Source organism: Vigna unguiculata, chromosome 6 (genome assembly GCF_004118075.2).
Source record: "Vigna unguiculata cultivar IT97K-499-35 chromosome 6, ASM411807v1, whole genome shotgun sequence".
Taxonomy (NCBI): domain Eukaryota; kingdom Viridiplantae; phylum Streptophyta; class Magnoliopsida; order Fabales; family Fabaceae; genus Vigna; species Vigna unguiculata.
Window position 1 is genome coordinate 22,405,591 of NC_040284.1, and position 18,597 is coordinate 22,424,187.

General features: G+C 27.6%; 1 protein-coding gene across 4 annotated transcripts; it reads left to right on the plus strand.

The window, feature by feature from the left end:
* Nucleotides 1-10,924: 10,924 nt before the first annotated feature.
* On the plus strand, nucleotides 10,925-18,311 carry LOC114188937 (acidic leucine-rich nuclear phosphoprotein 32-related protein 2-like). 4 transcript variants are annotated; one of them, XM_028077609.1, is made up of 6 exons: nucleotides 10,936-11,071; nucleotides 12,425-12,466; nucleotides 12,576-12,611; nucleotides 16,310-16,532; nucleotides 17,899-17,946; nucleotides 18,059-18,311. In XM_028077609.1, exons 1-6 carry the CDS (start codon nucleotides 11,050-11,052, stop codon nucleotides 18,081-18,083), a joined length of 396 nt encoding a protein of 131 aa, XP_027933410.1. In that variant the 5' UTR covers nucleotides 10,936-11,049; the 3' UTR covers nucleotides 18,084-18,311. The 4 variants fall into 4 exon arrangements, with proteins under 4 accessions (XP_027933412.1, XP_027933410.1, XP_027933413.1 ...); XM_028077611.1 differs by lacking the exon at nucleotides 12,576-12,611 and having other exon boundaries at nucleotides 10,925-11,071; XM_028077612.1 differs by lacking the exon at nucleotides 17,899-17,946.
* Nucleotides 18,312-18,597: the final 286 nt, after the last annotated feature.

Below are 18,597 nucleotides of genomic sequence, written 5' to 3' on the forward strand. Positions count from 1 at the left end.
CTGTCAACAGAATACTAATAATTAAAATCTACAAAAAAAGTATTTCTGGCCCAATTAAAAAAAATATTGAATTTGATAAAAAAAATAATATTTACAAGTTGTATTAAATAATTTTTGTCAGAGTTACAGAATTTTTTTACGGAAAAATATGAGTAAAATTAAACAAATAACAAAAGGAATAGTTACAACATTAAACTTGGTAAATATTAAGAAGTTTACTCAACAAAGTGTACACAATTTATATCTTAGAAACAAGAAAAAAAAGGTTGATAAGATTGTTATTGTTTTGGTTCTTTCAGAACATTTCTTAACATCAACATTATTAAACTTCTTTTCTGTTTGTTTAACAGTTTTGTAATTATTTAGTAATATATTTAGATTAAATATGACTCTCTTTTTTAAGTGTTTATATAAATACACGTGATCATTCACTTTTGTTTTTATTATACAGACAAGTAATTTAAAAATATACATAGTTGATGTGATGTTCTAAAGTAATATTTTACTTAAAAACCTCAAATCTGAGTTTTAGGGTATTTCATTAGCATATATAGTAATTTTTCAAAAAGTCTTGGTCACTCTAAAAAACTATATTTATTTGACAAAGGGAAATTTTGCATCTAAATATGAATGCATGTGGAAAGCATTTGGTTATGAGCATAAAATATTGTTAGCTTAAATTGTAAGCAAAGTGGGATTGAGCCTACATGTATAAAATAGAGCGTTGGCGAAAGAGAGAATATAAAGATGTGATGAAGAAGAAGAAGAAAAAGAAAAGATAAGAATGATCTTCATCACATTGAATTAGAAAAATGGTGTGTGATAGGAAACAAGTTTCCTGAGGGTTGTTGATTTGGAGCATGGCTTTGTCTGTGGTTAAACCAGAAACAATACTGCAAGGGAATAACAAACCTTTTGTGATGCAACCATTAATAGTTTGAATCCCAACCACACTTTCTTTGGTGCAAGTGTGGCTAATTCAGAAGCTTTGAACCCACACCTTCCTCTCCATGCTTCCATAACTGTCTCAATGCAAATCTCCACAAACACACAAAATACTATTACTTCTCTCGCCCACCCATTCTTATTTTTCTCAATTTTCATTACCGTGTGAGTCTATCAAAATCAAATTAAATTTTTATTTTTATCTATTTATTTCTTAATCTAATCATTACAATTAGTGTATTTATTAGTATAATCGAATTAAGAAAAGATAGCAGAAATTAAAAGAAGTTTGCTTAATTACAACCACACTTTCTATCTCACATGTAAGAGCTTAGATTTAATAAAATAGGATGTTTCATCGTAGTTTCAAAATAAATAATCCAATGTACTAAATATATTAATATTGTCTTATAACAGATAGGATTATAAAAATATATCACTTGTATATTTAAACTAAACTAGTAAACTATATACTGACTACGACTAAAGCTCCCGCTGAAACTAGAGCTGGTAACCTTACCCGACCCGGCTCGACCCACCACGGGTTAATCACTTAGTGAGTCAATCCAACCCGGCTCACTTATTAGCGAGCCAAAAAAATTCCAACCCGACCGGCCCACCACGGGTTAGTGGGTTAAACGGGTTGGTTCACGAGCTCACTTAATTTAAAAAATATAATTTTTCTTATTTTTTTTGAGTGAAAACTAGAATATAATTCTAATGAGAATCTAAATAAAATTTAATACAATCCAAAATCACAAAAATACAAAGTATCTATATGTTGGCTAAAAAAAAACAACCTAACATAACCCAAATACAAAGCTTAACTTAGCAAAAAATACTTGTGTGACCCTTTATTTGCAGGTTGGTGAGTCAACCCAACTCACCACGGGTTCAACTCGGGTGAGCCGGGTCAAAAATCAACCTGTATTAAAATGTAAAAAAATTTCAACCCAACCTGGCATGACCTGAACCCGTGGTGAGCCAGGTTGGCTCGCGGATTCCAATCCATTTTGACAACTCTAGCTGAAACCTTTCATCAACCTAAAAGATGGTTCCTCATCCTTCAGAGGTGCCTCAGAAACTACAACCACATCTGCTTCCACTGAATAGGTGATCATCGCAAAAGAAAGACAAACAACACAAAACAAGAACAAAGAAGAATGGTAAGTTAATGCATACAAGATATATTCATATATATATATATATATATATATATATATATATATATATATATATATATATATATATATATATAAATCATGCAAAATACTTACAAACATGGTATAATATATATCTGATTTAGAGTTCACACAAACAGTTGACACTAGATTCAATTATCCGGATCATGCAATTGATATAGAATTCTAAGAAAGTATGCACATGTGATTTCTAAACTCTGCAAAGTTTTAGACAAAAGTGGTTATCACCTAACCACTCACAAGATTAATCCCATTATGCCTTAGGTCAATACGTCCCAAGACTAGGATCTCCTGTCAATCTCACCACTAATTCATTTTACTCTATATGAATGTGAATGATTATTAGAATTCAGAATATTTTCCTCTCTAGACATCTCCTATATCAAGGCATACACTAAAAACACATTTACTAAGAATTTCCCTTGAAACTCTTTAAACATCACCACCTCACGTGCTCACACATTAATCCATAGCATATATCAATAGCAAATCTACAAAACACTCAATTAAAATCAGCTAACATTCAACCAGATACTAATTCACTCGCTCAATGAACATATCATCTTGTTGGGATAAAAGTATATTCTTGCCTAGCGAGAGATTGCTCGCCCAGATAGTTTTGTCTTATCCAAATCACTGTGTAAATTTATAATAATTTAAAAATATTAATTTTGAATTTAGTCGTCTTTTTTTTCAATTTTGTTAAACCATAGCAAAATTAGGCTGTTGTTTAGATAGGTATGGAAAAAAATCATAATATGCAAAATTTTAAATTAATATGGGGCACGTCATTGATTTAATATATAGGTTTGTAGCATATCTGGAAAGGAAGATTTTGATTGAATTATGATATATTCTATAAAAAAATATTTGTAATTTCATCTATATATGTGTAATAACATCTAAAATTATCAGAAATAAATTCAAAAAGAGAGTAGTTTTTATGATTAAGAATTTGCAATTTATTATGTGTGTGTAAAAGCTGATTTTTTCCTTTCATACAATTAGTTATATTAGAAATAATCTTCAACAAATTTTAAAAATAAGAATCACTTTCGCATTATTATTTTAAACTATTTCTTAGAAGTATAAAGTTATTCTTCAACATGATTCATATATTGTATTTATAATGGCCTTGACATCAACAACTGGTGACTGAGTGCATGCAGCATAGAATCTATTCATGTGCATATAATTTGACTAACATAAAATATTGTTATCTTAGTTTCAAAGCAATATGAAGTGGGAACATTCTGCAAAGCTTCTTCATCTCTATATAATATATGTATCATCATCGAGGGAAAGATATATTATATATCATTATGATGAAGAAGGAATACACGATAATGATCTTCATCATATTAACTGCTAGTTTTTGTAGCAAAGAAGGGGTGCCGGTTTCCCAGTGTTCTGTTGATTCCATGTTTCAGTTTCAAATTTTCAGCATCAAGAACAAAATCAAGTGTTTTGAACATGTTCCGGATACCATAAATGTGTTACGGATATTGTAATACATAAGACTGTTGGAAGATGCTAATTATATGAAGCTAATGCTAAACCTCCTTGGAGAATATCCCAGCCTAGACTTTTTCTGCAGTAGTAAGTTTCCAATAATTGTGAAATGCAAATGTTGAAAATCTAAGTGTGAGTTTAAGTCTCATATTGAGTAAAAATGAGAAAGTTGAACATTATGTAAGAATGAAGATCCATAAACCTATCACCTTAAAATTTTGGATTAAGAGTGATGTCAATGTCGTATGTGGTTGAGTTCAGGTCTTATTAGTATTTGTATTTCTCACAATGAACCTGTCGGAGCCAGGTTCATGTGATGGCGGGCTTAGGTGAGACTCCAGACTTTAAGGTTGCCATGATGCTATCTGAAAACTCATCTTTAGTAGATTCCAATGATGTTGTAAAAGCATCAGAAGGGTTGTTCTGCCGCTGGATGAAGATACTTTCCTTTTTCTCTGTGACTTTTCTATGAAGAGTTTGAATTCTGATCAAATCCTTTGTTGCTGAGTCCAGTGCAAGTGTTTTAGGCTCGTTGCCATGATTCATTGGCATGTGCCTTAGGCGTAAGATTGTTGACCTTTGGTGAGCACTTTCTGATATATCATAAACTCCATCTTCTTCCTTGTTCAATCTGGTTGGTTCTGAACTAGTGGTTTCCATGTAAGGTTCTTCGTTGGTGAGAGTTGGATCATTGATGTGATCATTTTGAACACCAACTTCACTGTGTGTATTTTGAAAGTGGCACAGAAATGGAAACAGGACCAAAATAAGTTAAACTTTCATAACCATAGTACTTCTTACTCCTTGCTTGATGGCATATACAAGAAAAGTTAAGAAAACAAAATTGAAGTTCTTACTCCTTCCTCCTTTCTTTCACCAGTTTTCTTCTTTTCTCATTTGGTGTATTTCTGAATTTGACACATAAAACACACCAAAAAGTCTTCTGGTAAATATTAATGATAGTGTCTTCCTTTATTTATCCTTTGGATGCTTCTGAATTTGAAATTTGCATAAAAGACAATGATTATAGTTCACAATGGTAGCTATAACCTTTGAGGTTACTTCAAGGTTCAATATTTGGTTTATAAAAACTGACTTTATGGATTGAATTTGATCTGATTGGATATTTAAGTGAGAACTCTTCACTAAAATAAAAATTTAATTAAAAATTTATGTACATTTATAATCTTACTTTAAAATTTGACAGAATGATTTATATTTATTTTAAACTTTTTATTTAAGAACATTTTTCGTTAGATTCTCTCTCTCTCTCTCTCTCTCTCTCTCTCTCTCTCTTTCAAAGCAAATTTTATTCAAGAAAATTAATATTTTTTACTGAATACCTAACTTCACTTAAATTTAGTTTATACCCACCATTTCAACTAATCAGATACTTATTTTAACTCCAAATTACCTTAAGTTCAAAGTAATTTTAAGGAGTGAAAACTTGACAATTTCTTTTAGCATCTCCATACATTTTTCTTGCACCTCCATATGTGTGAGAAAAAAAAAATCAAATTATGTATAAGTTAGAAATATTTTGGATGGTTCAATTTAAAATTGAAAAATTATTCCAACTATTCAATTCAAAATATATTTCTAGATTACGTAATTTAAAAATGTAAAATTCAAATTGCATAGTTTGAAAATTCAAAATATATTTTTTGTACTTAATATTTTATTTTAAATTATATAATTTAAAATACTATTCAAAATCATGTAATCCAGAATATATTTTTGTATTTTGAAATATATTTTCAGATTATGCAATCAAATCTAAATTCTACTATAAAAAACACCAAATTATGGATATTTTAGACTTTTTCAATAGGAAGAAACCATTGAGTGCAAATAGTAATTATTTGAGACCTTCTACAAGGTAGTTTCTTCCCATCTTCGTATAAAGAAATTTACTATTTTATCGATTGTGAAATCCAAAAAAGGACAGAATAAAAAAATCATTTATATAAGAGTGCAGGAATAAACTAATGGAGGTGCAACAAGAAACTTCCCCTCTACAAAGAAGCCAGCCCAACAAAGGAGCGCCAGTATCGCATTCTTCGAAACATCGAAAGAAAAAAATGGGGCGAAACTTTGGCATAATATTAAACTACAAATGGGCAATTTCTATTATATAAAACAAAATTCATTTCTTCACTTTCCTGCCTGAAAAAATGGCCGACACAAATGGCGTTGTTTTGGCTCTTTTCCAGCGCCACCACGGTCTCTCCATCCCCGATTCCGATGGAAACGGAAACTTTATGATCTATTACTTAATTTTTGTTGATCGATGAATATAACATGTTTTGAAAAATTTCATATCATCTAAGATCGGGTGTTAATTAACATACAAGGGATTTTAATTCGATGTTCTTTTTTTCAAGCCAAAGACATTTAAAATTAGTGTTTGACTTTTTTCTTATTCTCTTGTAATAGAATTTGTGAGGTGTAATTAAATTTTTCTTCCGGAGAAGGTGAATGTACTTAGATTAGGGATGGCAACGGGGCGGGACGGGGACGGGTTTCACTATCTCATACCAATCCCCGCATAAAAAATTCATCCCCATACCCAAACCCAACGGGTATTAAACTTTTGTCTCATCCCCATCCCCACCGGGTAACAGGTATAATCTCGTACCCATACCTGTACCGGTGTTCTAACTACTTCAATATTAATTTTTATAAAAGAAAAAAATTACGGTAAAGAAAACATAATATTATCAAATATTCAATATTAGGAGGATGATTGTTTATTCCATATCAAATACTTTGAAATAAATTATAATTGTCTACATTTTAGATTAGAATACCAAATAAAATTTCATGAGAACCAAAACATTTATTAAATTTACAAACTACAACATTGATGAACTTAGTTGATAAAATTAAAAAATATTTCAAAAAAATATAAAAGGAAAACAAATATTCAAATTAAAATATATTTTAAATGTCTGTTTACTTCAATTTTTTAAATTCTAATGAATCTCTTTTTTATACACTAATAAAAGTTATAATACAGAACTTTATCAAAATGACACAAAGAACAAATAATAAACATAATAATAAAATTTTGACAGAGATTTTGTATCTTTTGAACTTCAATATATGTTGGATAGTGACAAAAAAATATTCATAGTAATTACATTAAATTTTTATATTGTAGTAAATAAAAGTTATTTATACAATTAAAGTGAAAAAAAACTATAGTATGATTAATAATGATTTATAAAATAACAAATAATTAGATAGAATATATCGAAATATTATTCTACATGATGAAAATAAACAATAAAAAAAAATATTAAAAAATTAACAAATGTGTGTTTTAGAAATAATTTGAGAAACTATTGAAAGAAATCGCACAAAGGAAATCAAATGTATAATTAAGGTATGATAAGATGAAACATACTTTAGAGAACTAATTATTAAATTATTTTTGAAGTGGTTAAAATTAAATAGAAATATCATTAGTGACCAAAAAATTTGTCATTAAATTACAAATAAATTAGTCACTAAATCAAGTACCGATTCGATCATTGAATCGGTCACTAATTTAGTCATTGATTCAGACAATAAATCAACTAGTACCACCAATGACGAAAAATAGTGACTGATATGGGTTACTGACTAAATCAGTCACCATTTCATGTTTTTATTGTAGTGAATTATCATATACTATTCATAACTATCATTATATATATATATATATATATATATATATATATATATATATATATATATATATATATATATATATATATATATATATATATAATTTTAACCACTTCAAACATAATTTAAAGTGAAAAAATTACAGTACGATTTTAATAATGAGTTATAAAATAAAAAATAATTAGATAGAATATATCAAAATATTATTCTACATGATGAAAATAAAAACAATAAATAAAAATTTTAAAAAACTAACAAATGTGTGTTTTAGAAATAATTTGAGAGACTATCGAAAAAAATCACACAAAGGAAAATCAAATGTATAATTAAGGTATGATAAGACGAAAAATATCTTAGAGAACTAAGAAAACTTTTCAAATATCAACATATATACTCAATGGTTGAAAAATAATGAAAATTATTTTAATGAAACAAAAGAGTTTTTCAAATTAAACAAAAATTAATAATAATAATAAGTAAAGAACTTTTTTTATATTACAGTATAAACATTCTCATGTGAAAGGAAAATTTATAATAAATAAAAATATTAAAAAATAATAGAAATATTCAAATGTGAGGCATAAAATTTTTTTAATTAACATACATCATTTTAACATAATTACATAAATGTTATGATAAGATAAAAAAATATATTGGAGATGAGAATGAGTTTCATGACAAACCAAATAATTAAAAGAAATAAAAAAATAAAATAAAATAAAATAAAAAAATAATATATATATATATATAGGGGTTACTTGATTAATTGTGAATATTTTAATAATTTAAACGAGAATGGAGATATGGCGGGAACGGGTATTATGACGGCCCCATACCTATCCCCATACCCAACTGAAAAAGTCGGGATTCCCCATACCCATACCCATACCCAGTCAATGCGGGAATTCCCCGTCAAAACAGGAACGAGTTCGAACAATACCCACGGGGACGGATTTATTTGACATCTCTAACTTAGATGAAAGAGTTGAAAATATTTTCGGTGTTAAACATAGTTATTGTAGTAATCATTCTCTAAGATTGTGTTTTTTCTTTATATTTGAAAAGTTAATCTTATTTCTTTATTAACAAGGTGATTCTTGAAAGTAAAAAGAATAATACATTATAATTAATAATGTATTTTTTTCCAACAATTTTCTTTATCAATTTCAAAATAATTAATTAAAACAAATAATACTTTATCAACGTTTTTCTAATAAAGTCATGTTGTTGGAATTTAGATACTAAGTTACGAAATATTTCAAATAACTTATATGAAGCAAATATTATGAATTAAAAATTAATAAAAGCTTTAAGAGAATTAGATAAGTTTATTAACCTTTATATTCAAGAGATAAAAGCAATTCAGAATCAAATTAACCTACGCATGTGTACATGGGTATGATAGGTTTAAAACGACTTTTTATTTTATTTTTGGTATTATTCATTTACTGTGTTCTTAAAATATACACTAATTTTATATATTAAAATTAATGTATTTTAATGGTTGAGTAAAAATACAATATTAAAAGTTCAACAGAAAATTTGAACCCGTTCAAAACTGTTTTTCAAACAACAAATATCTATATTGAATTATTAATTGCAAACAACAAATATCTATATTGAATTATTAATTGCAAACAATTATAATTTAAATGTGTATACAACACGCGTGTATACACATATGTATCATTGAGTCTACAAATATGTTAACAAACATGCCTCATTGATTATGATGTTGGTGTCCTTAGGTGGATTGGGTTTCCATCTATATATTATAGAATACAATATATATATATATATATATATATATATATATATATATATATATATATATATATATATATATATATAAAATTGTTAATATGTGAATTTAAATTAAAGTCATATATATCAAAAATTGTCAACATAAAAATTTATAATTTATTATTATTATTGATAAATATCATGAAATATGAAATATGGATACGTCAAATTGAAGTACCTGTTCATAATAGGTTTCCATGTGCATGATTAATTGTATACATTAATTTTAAGATTGTCTTCTACTACAAAAATATTTATTTAAATAAAAATACATAAAATACATATACGAATAAATAATGTATAACATAATTAAATAGTAGTAAAATAACTGAAAAACAAAAGTGAAGCATCATATTTTTTTCCAAAAGTATTCTTAAATGTTATGAAAGTATACATAGAATTTAAAGTTTTCTTTTTTTATTCTCAAATCCATAACAACCATACATCTTGCATTTTGATTTTCGCTCGTCGTAACTGATTACTGATCGCTAACACATTACTGTTGTGGATTGTACAATTATTTCGTGGCGAAAGCTAGATGAATCAAATCATGATCAAATAGTGAAATTTTTAATAGGATAAATACATATGGAGAAATTGTTGCAGATGACATTAATTGTCCTGTGGTAGAGATCATTAGAATCAAATTACAATCAAATCTCGACGTTGTTACACTCTTAAGTAAAACTATAATTTTTTGCCTAATGATAAACGTTTGATCCTAACAATCAAATTAACGAAAGTCAAACAAAAGTTGATAACATCAAAAACAAAAATAGTTATTTAAGTTTAATAAATATAGTTCTGACCCATAAAAATATTATTTTATTTATCCTAATTTATAAAAAGAAATTATCCTATAGTATACATAAGTCTATGTTGAGTCTAGTTTAGATACATTATTTTGTGTAAATATTTTGTATTTTATCAATCAATTGAAATTATTTTATGTGAAGTTTTAAAGTAATAGTTACAATAAGTAATTACAATATGAGTAAATGATCCTATTGTCAGAAGGTCGATTCAGAAGACTAAAAATAAGTTTTTTATAATTTGAGAGATAGTTTAGCCAAAGATAGAAGATTATATATTTTTTGTTTTTTATTTTTATAAAGATTATATTAAGTGTAAATAGTGTAAAAAAACATTTTTCAAAATTTAAAACACTTGTGATTATAAATAGAAAAGTAAATTATAGGTCTAAGTACTTCAATTTTTCTGACTTAAACTAGTATTAACTTTGAATTAAATAATTTATTATTATTTTTTCCTTGGTTTAAAATCAATTCTAGAATAATTACCGTTTTAATTAAGTTAATAAAATGCAGCCAACAATGTAAAAGGAAAATTGGTTTTTAAAGGGAATCATGTTTGTTTGGCTTATTTTCTAAGCAATGAAGTAACAACATTCCATATGCTGCATGGAAAATTATTTTTTAATAAAATATTATTGACAAATTTTTGACAAGACACATTACTTCAATAAATGAAAGAAAAATTTGATGTGATTTAGAAAAAAAAAAGTTTGATATGTGTTGAAAAATAAATTTTATTAAAAAAATTTTGTCAAACTAATGCACTTAACCTCTAAAATGCAATTAGCATAATTGATTAATTGATATGGTGTACAAACTAATGTAATTACTGTTTCTTAACGTATTAATCGTTGAAAGTTAGCTGTTAGTGATTGATAAAACAGAGAGAAGAGTAGTGGGTGGTGCATATATTCTTCAATCAAGAACAAGGTTCTATTCTTGGAAGAAGATGAAGATACTAAACCTCAACAGCCACATCCTACACAAGTTTATTCCATTGTTGAAGTATTTATCTGTAGCTTCGTTGGTTCCATTCCCAACCCAAAATAAGAAAATTAACACTGGTTTTCTGGGTTTAAACTAGCTGCACGAACAAGAACATGATGAGTTTAAGGCAGCCAAGTAAATTTCCTTTATCCTTTCTCTTGCATCTTTCTCTTTTCATCGCAAATTTCAATCCATTTTCGTTCATTGACATCATTTTATATATGTGTATATGAACAAGTCAATGAGTTAAATTGTCTTTGTAAACATCTACAAAACTAGAGGTGGTCTTGGATTTTCAAAATTATTCAATCCACATCCATTTTAGATTCAAATAATTGGATTAGATTTTTTATTCAAATCCATTTTTTTAACCAAATTAATTTAGACTTTTTAAAACTCAGATCGAAATATTTGGATCAAGATTTAAATTCAGTCCAAATATTTGGATCAAGATCCAAATCTAGAATCCATTTTTTTTAAAAGAAATTTAAATTGAATTTTCTAAAACTTGTGTCTTAAAGGCCGACACAATACAATTTAGTTAGAACTGTCAATTTGGCCTAACTCACAAGGCTAGGTCCTAGCCCACGTGGGCTAGGGCCAAAAAAGTCTGCCCATGGACTTTCTTCTTAAATATGAAAAATATATTATTTTTTAAGATATATTATTAAACTTTATGTCGTCGGCTCAGGGTCGACAAGTCTACTCATCGTGTCGGCCCGACCTCACACAATCGGGTCATCGGGCCCACCTGACCTGTTAGGGTCGTTGGGCATGTCTGGTCCATACAGGTCGTTTGGCATAACCCATCCGAGTCGTCAAGCGGACTCAACTTGTCCAGGTCATCGGGCCGACTCAGCTTGTTCGGGTCATCAGGCCTGTTTGACCCATCAGGGTCATCGGGCTTACCCAGTTCGTACAGGTCGTCAGGCATGACCCATCTAAGTGTCGGGTCGTCCCAACCCATTTGGGTATTCGGGTCGGTCCAGGCTATTTTGGTAATTGGGCCTGTTTGGTCTTTCAGGGTCATCAGGCCTGTCCGGTCCGTACAGGTCGTCGAATAAGGTCCATCTGAGTCTGGATTTAGCCTAGTCCATCTCAACCTTTAGTTTAACCCAACTAAAAATTTAAATTGAAAATTTGGATTGAATTTTTTGGATTATCCATATTTGAAAATCTTGATTTAAATAATAAATATTCAATCGATAAAATATATAAAAATGTGGATTAGATTGAAATCCAAATTCATTAAAATGATTTTAAATGGATTGAATTTTTTAATAAAATAGATTTTAAATGGATTGAACTATAGCAAAAATGGAATGGATAAAAAATTAGATTTTTTGTCCAATACTAAACAAAACATAGATGAAACTGTTTTTTCTTTCTTAGTAGAAAACAGAGTCTCATTCGTTAATATTAATGTTACTTAAAGTTATCGTGAATTACTTAAAGCATCACATTCTTCTTATTCTTTCGTGAATACAGGTTTTCCCTTCTCCAAGCCTGAGAGCCAAGTCCCTACTGAAGGTACTGTTGGTTCATGCTTCTGTAATGTATCATATATCATAAATATAATATATATATATATATATATATATATATATATATATATATTTATTTATTTCATTTATTGTAGAGAGTGGATTGGCCTATGCCAAACAACTAGACAAAGGTACTAATCCTACACCACCATATAAATGAGATTAGTGTCTTGGTTAATTGGAATTAATGATAAAATACAATATTTTTTAGTTAATACTAACAGATATACAAACGTTACCGTGTATGTGTATTCACATTTTTAATTTTATAGAAATTTGCGTAAAAATTAATAAAAAATATATAATTAATTTTAAAAATTGTTAAGTGTAAAATTAAAAAAATAAAAAATGTATACAACAAAAATTGTTAAAAAAACCTTTAATGATAAAATAAATTTTTAAAATAATAATTAAAAATAAACTATTTATAAAATAATTAATTTTTAAAATAATAATTAAGAATAAACTTAAAATAACGAAAAATGGATTCAAAACAATATATCTTTTTACTTTTTATATATTGTTATAACAAAATGACCCAGTTAAAGTTAAACAATACAGACACATACATACGTCCTAAAATATTGTATAGTATATATTCAAGCGTTTCTAATTCAATATATAACTAAATTTAAAATATCATAAATACATTCATTGAAAAAGGAAGATATAAAGAGGTTTATTCTTTTAAATAAATATTTTAGTATTATTTTCAACTGGTTGAGTGAACTCAATCAACATATGGTTATTTGTTATCCTTAATACTTATCTAAATACCTCTCTCTTTATTTTGATGCGTACTTTAATATCTTTTATGTATAAAACTTAATTGCAAAATCTTTTTTCATGTCTTTTTTGCTGATTGTAGACTTGTCCTAGATTAGGAAATTGCTACAAGGTAATAATCTTGCATTCACCATTATAATATTATTCAAAGCACAATATACTACATGTTTACTGTTTTTTAGAATAAAAATAATATTCTTAAATTTTTTATATAATTAATGTATGGTCTCTTAAAGCTACAATATTGTTATACTCGTATATTATAGTATAATACTTACTAAGTATAAAAAACTAATACTTGCTCTAATCTCGTGCACTCGTTATACTCGTATATTACAGTATAATCACGATAAACAAACACAAACCAAGGAAATTAGCTTAAATCAATTACACTTATTCTATAAAATTTAATACAAGAATTTCATATTTTTTTACCAGTACTTAATATTTTAATTTATTTGATTTAAGCTATAAATTAAATTAAAAATCTTTTCACAGTAACACATATTCATAATTAAATATTTTCTTGCAAATATTTTAACAAATTTATAAGAAGAATCTCATACCATATGAAAAATTCTAATAATAATAAATCTTTGATGATATCTTAAACCTACAAGTACTCTTTAATTATACTCGTATATTAAATATAATCATCATAGTCACTAAACAAACACAAACTAAGTAAATTAACTTATACCGGTCATAATTAAATACAAGATCATTTGTGCATAAATCAATTTTAATCCTTGCTCCCATAATTATTTGTGAGGATTTATTCATAAAACATCATCGTCACACACACATTTTTTTCCCTTCATAAAAGTATAAGTAACAACACACAACTCTATTTCCACAAAGATTTTGGAATTACATAAATATTCTTAGGAATCAAAAAGGTCTAAAACATCACTTGTACAAGATTTAGGAACTACACACATATTCCTAGTTGTTATTTGATATAGCAAGGACACTTCATTACATCTATTCGATAAAATCTAATATAAAAATTTCGTAATCCATTTCTCACTATCTAATACTTTAATGTAATTTATTTGATTTAAACTATAAGTTAAATTATATATTTCTTATATTGATATGTAACTATACTCAACACTACCTTTAAAATAAGGTTAGATTGTCATTCCAAATATAAACAACAACGGATCGAGATGGTTAGAAGGTATATTTATACCTGCCTAGTCTAAAAATTGAAAACCGTTTCGTTACTTATAGGTATTTAATTAAAAAAAAAAAAATACTCATGATGAATTCTTTTATGTCCATCCATAAAAAATAATTTAAAAGTATAATTTAAATAAAATGGCATAACATAGCAAATAAATTTAGTCTTTCTGAAAAACAAATTTGAATAAGTTGTATAACATAGTTTAAGTTTAAAACAATTCATTTATTTAAAAGAACTTCAATTTCATATAAGTAAAAAATATATAAATATATAAATCCAATTTAAAATCGATGGTCAGTATTTCTTTGTCAATAACTTTATTTCTTTTTAATATCCAAATAAAATTTATTTGTAATGATTGATTTCTTATAGGTACTACCATGTATATGTTGTTAGATACTATGATATATCCTCTAGTCCTATAAATAAATAAATAAGTAATTAAAATACTTATATCCATTACTTACGAATAATATTATATTAGGACGTTTTTAGAGGATTATTAATTTATATACAAAAATTAAATGTTTATAATAAAAATATGTTGTCTAAATAGACAATTTTTAAGAAATTAAAAATTTTAAATTTCACCTAAAAAGTAATAATTAAATTTTTTTTATATCGTTTCTCCCCTGAAATTTAGAATTTTATCGTGTTCTTATAGCACTTGTTGGATTTTTTGAGGGAGGAAGTTCACTGGGAAGATGCAACATCAATGAGATCTGAGTTCAACCACATAAGACATTGACATCACTCTCAATCCAAAAAACTTTAAAACAATGAGTTTATGGGTCTTTGTCCTTATATGGTGCTCCAATTTTTCATTTCTATCCAATGTGGGACTTAGACTCACACTTGGACTCTTAACAATCTCCCCCTCAAGGGTGAGTCCTTTTCACCACATTGGTACACTCTCCCTTCCAGCGGAAGCATTCCCAACCATGAGTACCCCTTCTCGTATCGCCGTTCATCTTAACGGAACACACTTACCAGGAACCCTAGGAAAACTTTCGATACATGGATTTGCACTCGTCTGAACCGATTTTAACCATCGGATCTGATACCACTTGTTAGGTCTACAGGGGGAGGGAGTTTCACTGGGGAGATACAACACCAATAAAACCTAAACCCAACCACATAAGACATTGACATCACTCTCAACCCAAAGCCTTAAGATTTTTGGTTTTGAGTTGAGAGTGGTGTCAATGCCTTATACGATTAGACTCATATTTTATTGGTGTTGTATCTCTTCAGTAAAACTCAATCAGTAGATCATTGACTTGAATTTGGTTAAGATATCATCAACTCTCACGACAAGGTTGAAACATCATCAACTTAATCGATAGTGTTTTTCAAACTAATATCGATGGAAGTTTCTTTCACGTCAAACTTAATTGTAATTAATTTTTAATCATTATGATCAAAACTATTTTATTGTCGTATAAATTATTGTTATTTATTAGTTGGTGTTATACTTAAAAAGTATTTTTTTTTTCAGTGTCAATTATTAGGAAACCGGTAGTTTTGAAAGAAGAGGGATGTCAAAATTGTTAGGACTTTTGCAGTGAAAGAAGCAACGAATTCTTAAAAGAAGGTCTAGAAGAATTTTTTTTTTTAGGAATAAATTATGCAAATAAGAATTTACAATAGAAAAGATCGAAGGAGAAATATGATTTTACTATATTTTTCTCTTTTAGTAATACCTAACTCAAATGATCAAATTCACTAATTAAAGTCTAATTCTTTAAATTTTCAATCATTTATTTTAGAATTATTAAATACCAATTCAATATATATTGGTTATGATATTTGAACATGGCTTTGCTAAGTCAGCTAAGTATTTTGATGCGGAAGGTTCAAATACAAAGGATAGTGATGATGAGGATTGGGAATCTGAAGCTGAGGAATCTGAAGTCGAAGAATCTGAAGATGAGGAATCTGAAGCCGAAGAATCTGAAACTGAAGAAGAATCCGAAGTTGAGGAATCTGAAGCCGAGGGTATAAATTCTGAGGAATCTGATGCCGAGGATATAAATTCTGAATCTGATGCCGAGGATTCAGATGAAGAGCCACCAAGGTATGTTCAGAATGGCTTAAGCAAAAATAAACCATAATTATCGATAAATAAAGAAAAAAAAAAGAGTTCATCGATAACGAGAAACTCAAATGACCTCTCGAAACAATATGCTATAGTTATCAACTCGTCATTGACTCTGGAGTTAAATTTGTTTTCTATTATTCGTAACCAAGTCATAATTATATAGATTATATAACTTTTCTTTTTTTATTTCACAAATAGCAATCATAGGATAAGGATAAACAAGAAAAAAGAATTCTCTCTTTCTTTATATATGGACATTTTTAAGAATGTCAAAAAAAAAATCTGTAATCGTACGTATCCGTGGATAAAACCTACAATGGTTAAAAAATAGGTATTGAAAATGGATACCGCAGGTAATAGGTATAGGTACAAATATTTTTTATACCCGTATCCGCATGTTAACGGGACGAGTACGAGTATCATAGTATCCGTACCCGTGGACACCTGTATCCGCTATACTTTAATTTAAATTAAAAAAAATTATTAAAACATTAACACATTGATTTTAAATGAGTTATTTTTTATCAATTGGTTTTAAAAAATCTTCATTAATTTGTAAGTTGTCATTCAACACTATTTAAATGAAGGGTTAAGTATGATTTTAGTCCTTGCACTTTGATTCAAAATTGGAATTCATCCCTATCCGAAACTTCGATACATTTTGGTCCCTAAACTTTAAAAATGAATAAATATAGTCCTTTTAACCCAATTTCGTTATTTTTTTTTACGGATCGAATGCGTTTCATGTTAATATTCTAGTTGTTTACATTATTTGACATATTCTCGGTTCAATATCTACAAAAAAAATGCATTCTAAACCTAAAAAAATGTTAACATAATTTTGTTAAAAGGACTATATTCATTCATTTTTAAAGTTTAGGGACTAAAATGTATCGAAGTTTCAGACAAGGATGAATTCCAATTTTTGGTCAAAGTTTAGGGACTAAAAACATACTTAACCCTTAAATGAATTACTTTCACTTTGTTTAAAATTTATAAAGATTATTGTATTTTTATTCGAATTTTTGGTTAAATTTTTATTATCAAATAATTTTTTTTTAAATATTCACGGGTACCCATGAATATTCGGTGGATATTAAAAAAATATAGAAGTACCTGCATAATGAATATGAGCACGAATATGAGTACGGATATGAGACAAATATTTATCTAACGAATAAGGTACTAGAAAACTACTACCCATAAATACTCATCCTCTTGACATGCCTAAACATTCTCATTTGTGTATGTGATTTTCATCAAGTGTGTCATTCGATCTATCGTTTCCTCTATTACTTATCAATGAAAAGTCTTATAAAGTCAACTTTTCGTATGAACGTAGGAACCTCACGGGTATCAATCAAAGCATGCATAATTTGTCTATGGCAAGGTAAAAGCTATGTAAATTAAATATTTTTAATGTGACTATCGACCACAAAAGTGGTGTAATTAATAGTTAACAATTGATTCTACATTATTTGTTGTTTTGTTGTTACAAACAGACAGGACAAAAGAGACTACGCATGAATAATATTCATGGTTATGGACTAGCCAAGAAGGAGAACTTCTCTTCATGTTATATGTAGCCATACACAACAAACTCAAACTCAAGAACTCTACTAGCTTATCATTATTCTCTTAATAATTTGAGTTTAATGTTGTCGTTAAATATCTATATAATCGACCACTGACTTGGTTTGGATGGTGGTTTGTTAGTTTATGTGGTATAATATTATAAGTGTGTGCTTCTACGTATGACTTTTATTTGCCTTTTATTTTGGTCCTCGAAATAAAATGCATAATTTTCAAAATGTTTAAGAATTCTAGATTAAGTGCGTTAGAATTTGAGATAGAGAAAACATTTTTTTTCTGACAAAATATACATATACAATTAGAATATTGTTTGACCAATAATAAATATCACAAAAATAGGTTTGGGAATTTCAAAAGGTAACTTTTTAGTACAAGGTAGTTTAAAAAAAGAGGAATTTTTCAAGAAAACTTCTTTTAGGTTTTTGAATTGTCGTAATTCTTTTAATAA

What these genes read in the sequence shown, in the direction of transcription:
- LOC114188937 (XM_028077609.1), top strand. Translation starts at nt 11,050, where the DNA reads ATGATGAGTTTAAGGCAGCCAA. An exon ending in TGCCAAACAACTAGACAAAG is followed by an intron (nt 12,612 to 16,309) that starts GTACTAATCCTA and finishes TTGATGCGGAAG; the next exon opens with GTTCAAATACAAAGGATAGT. An exon ending in CATAATTTGTCTATGGCAAG is followed by an intron (nt 17,947 to 18,058) that starts GTAAAAGCTATG and finishes TGTTACAAACAG; the next exon opens with ACAGGACAAAAGAGACTACG.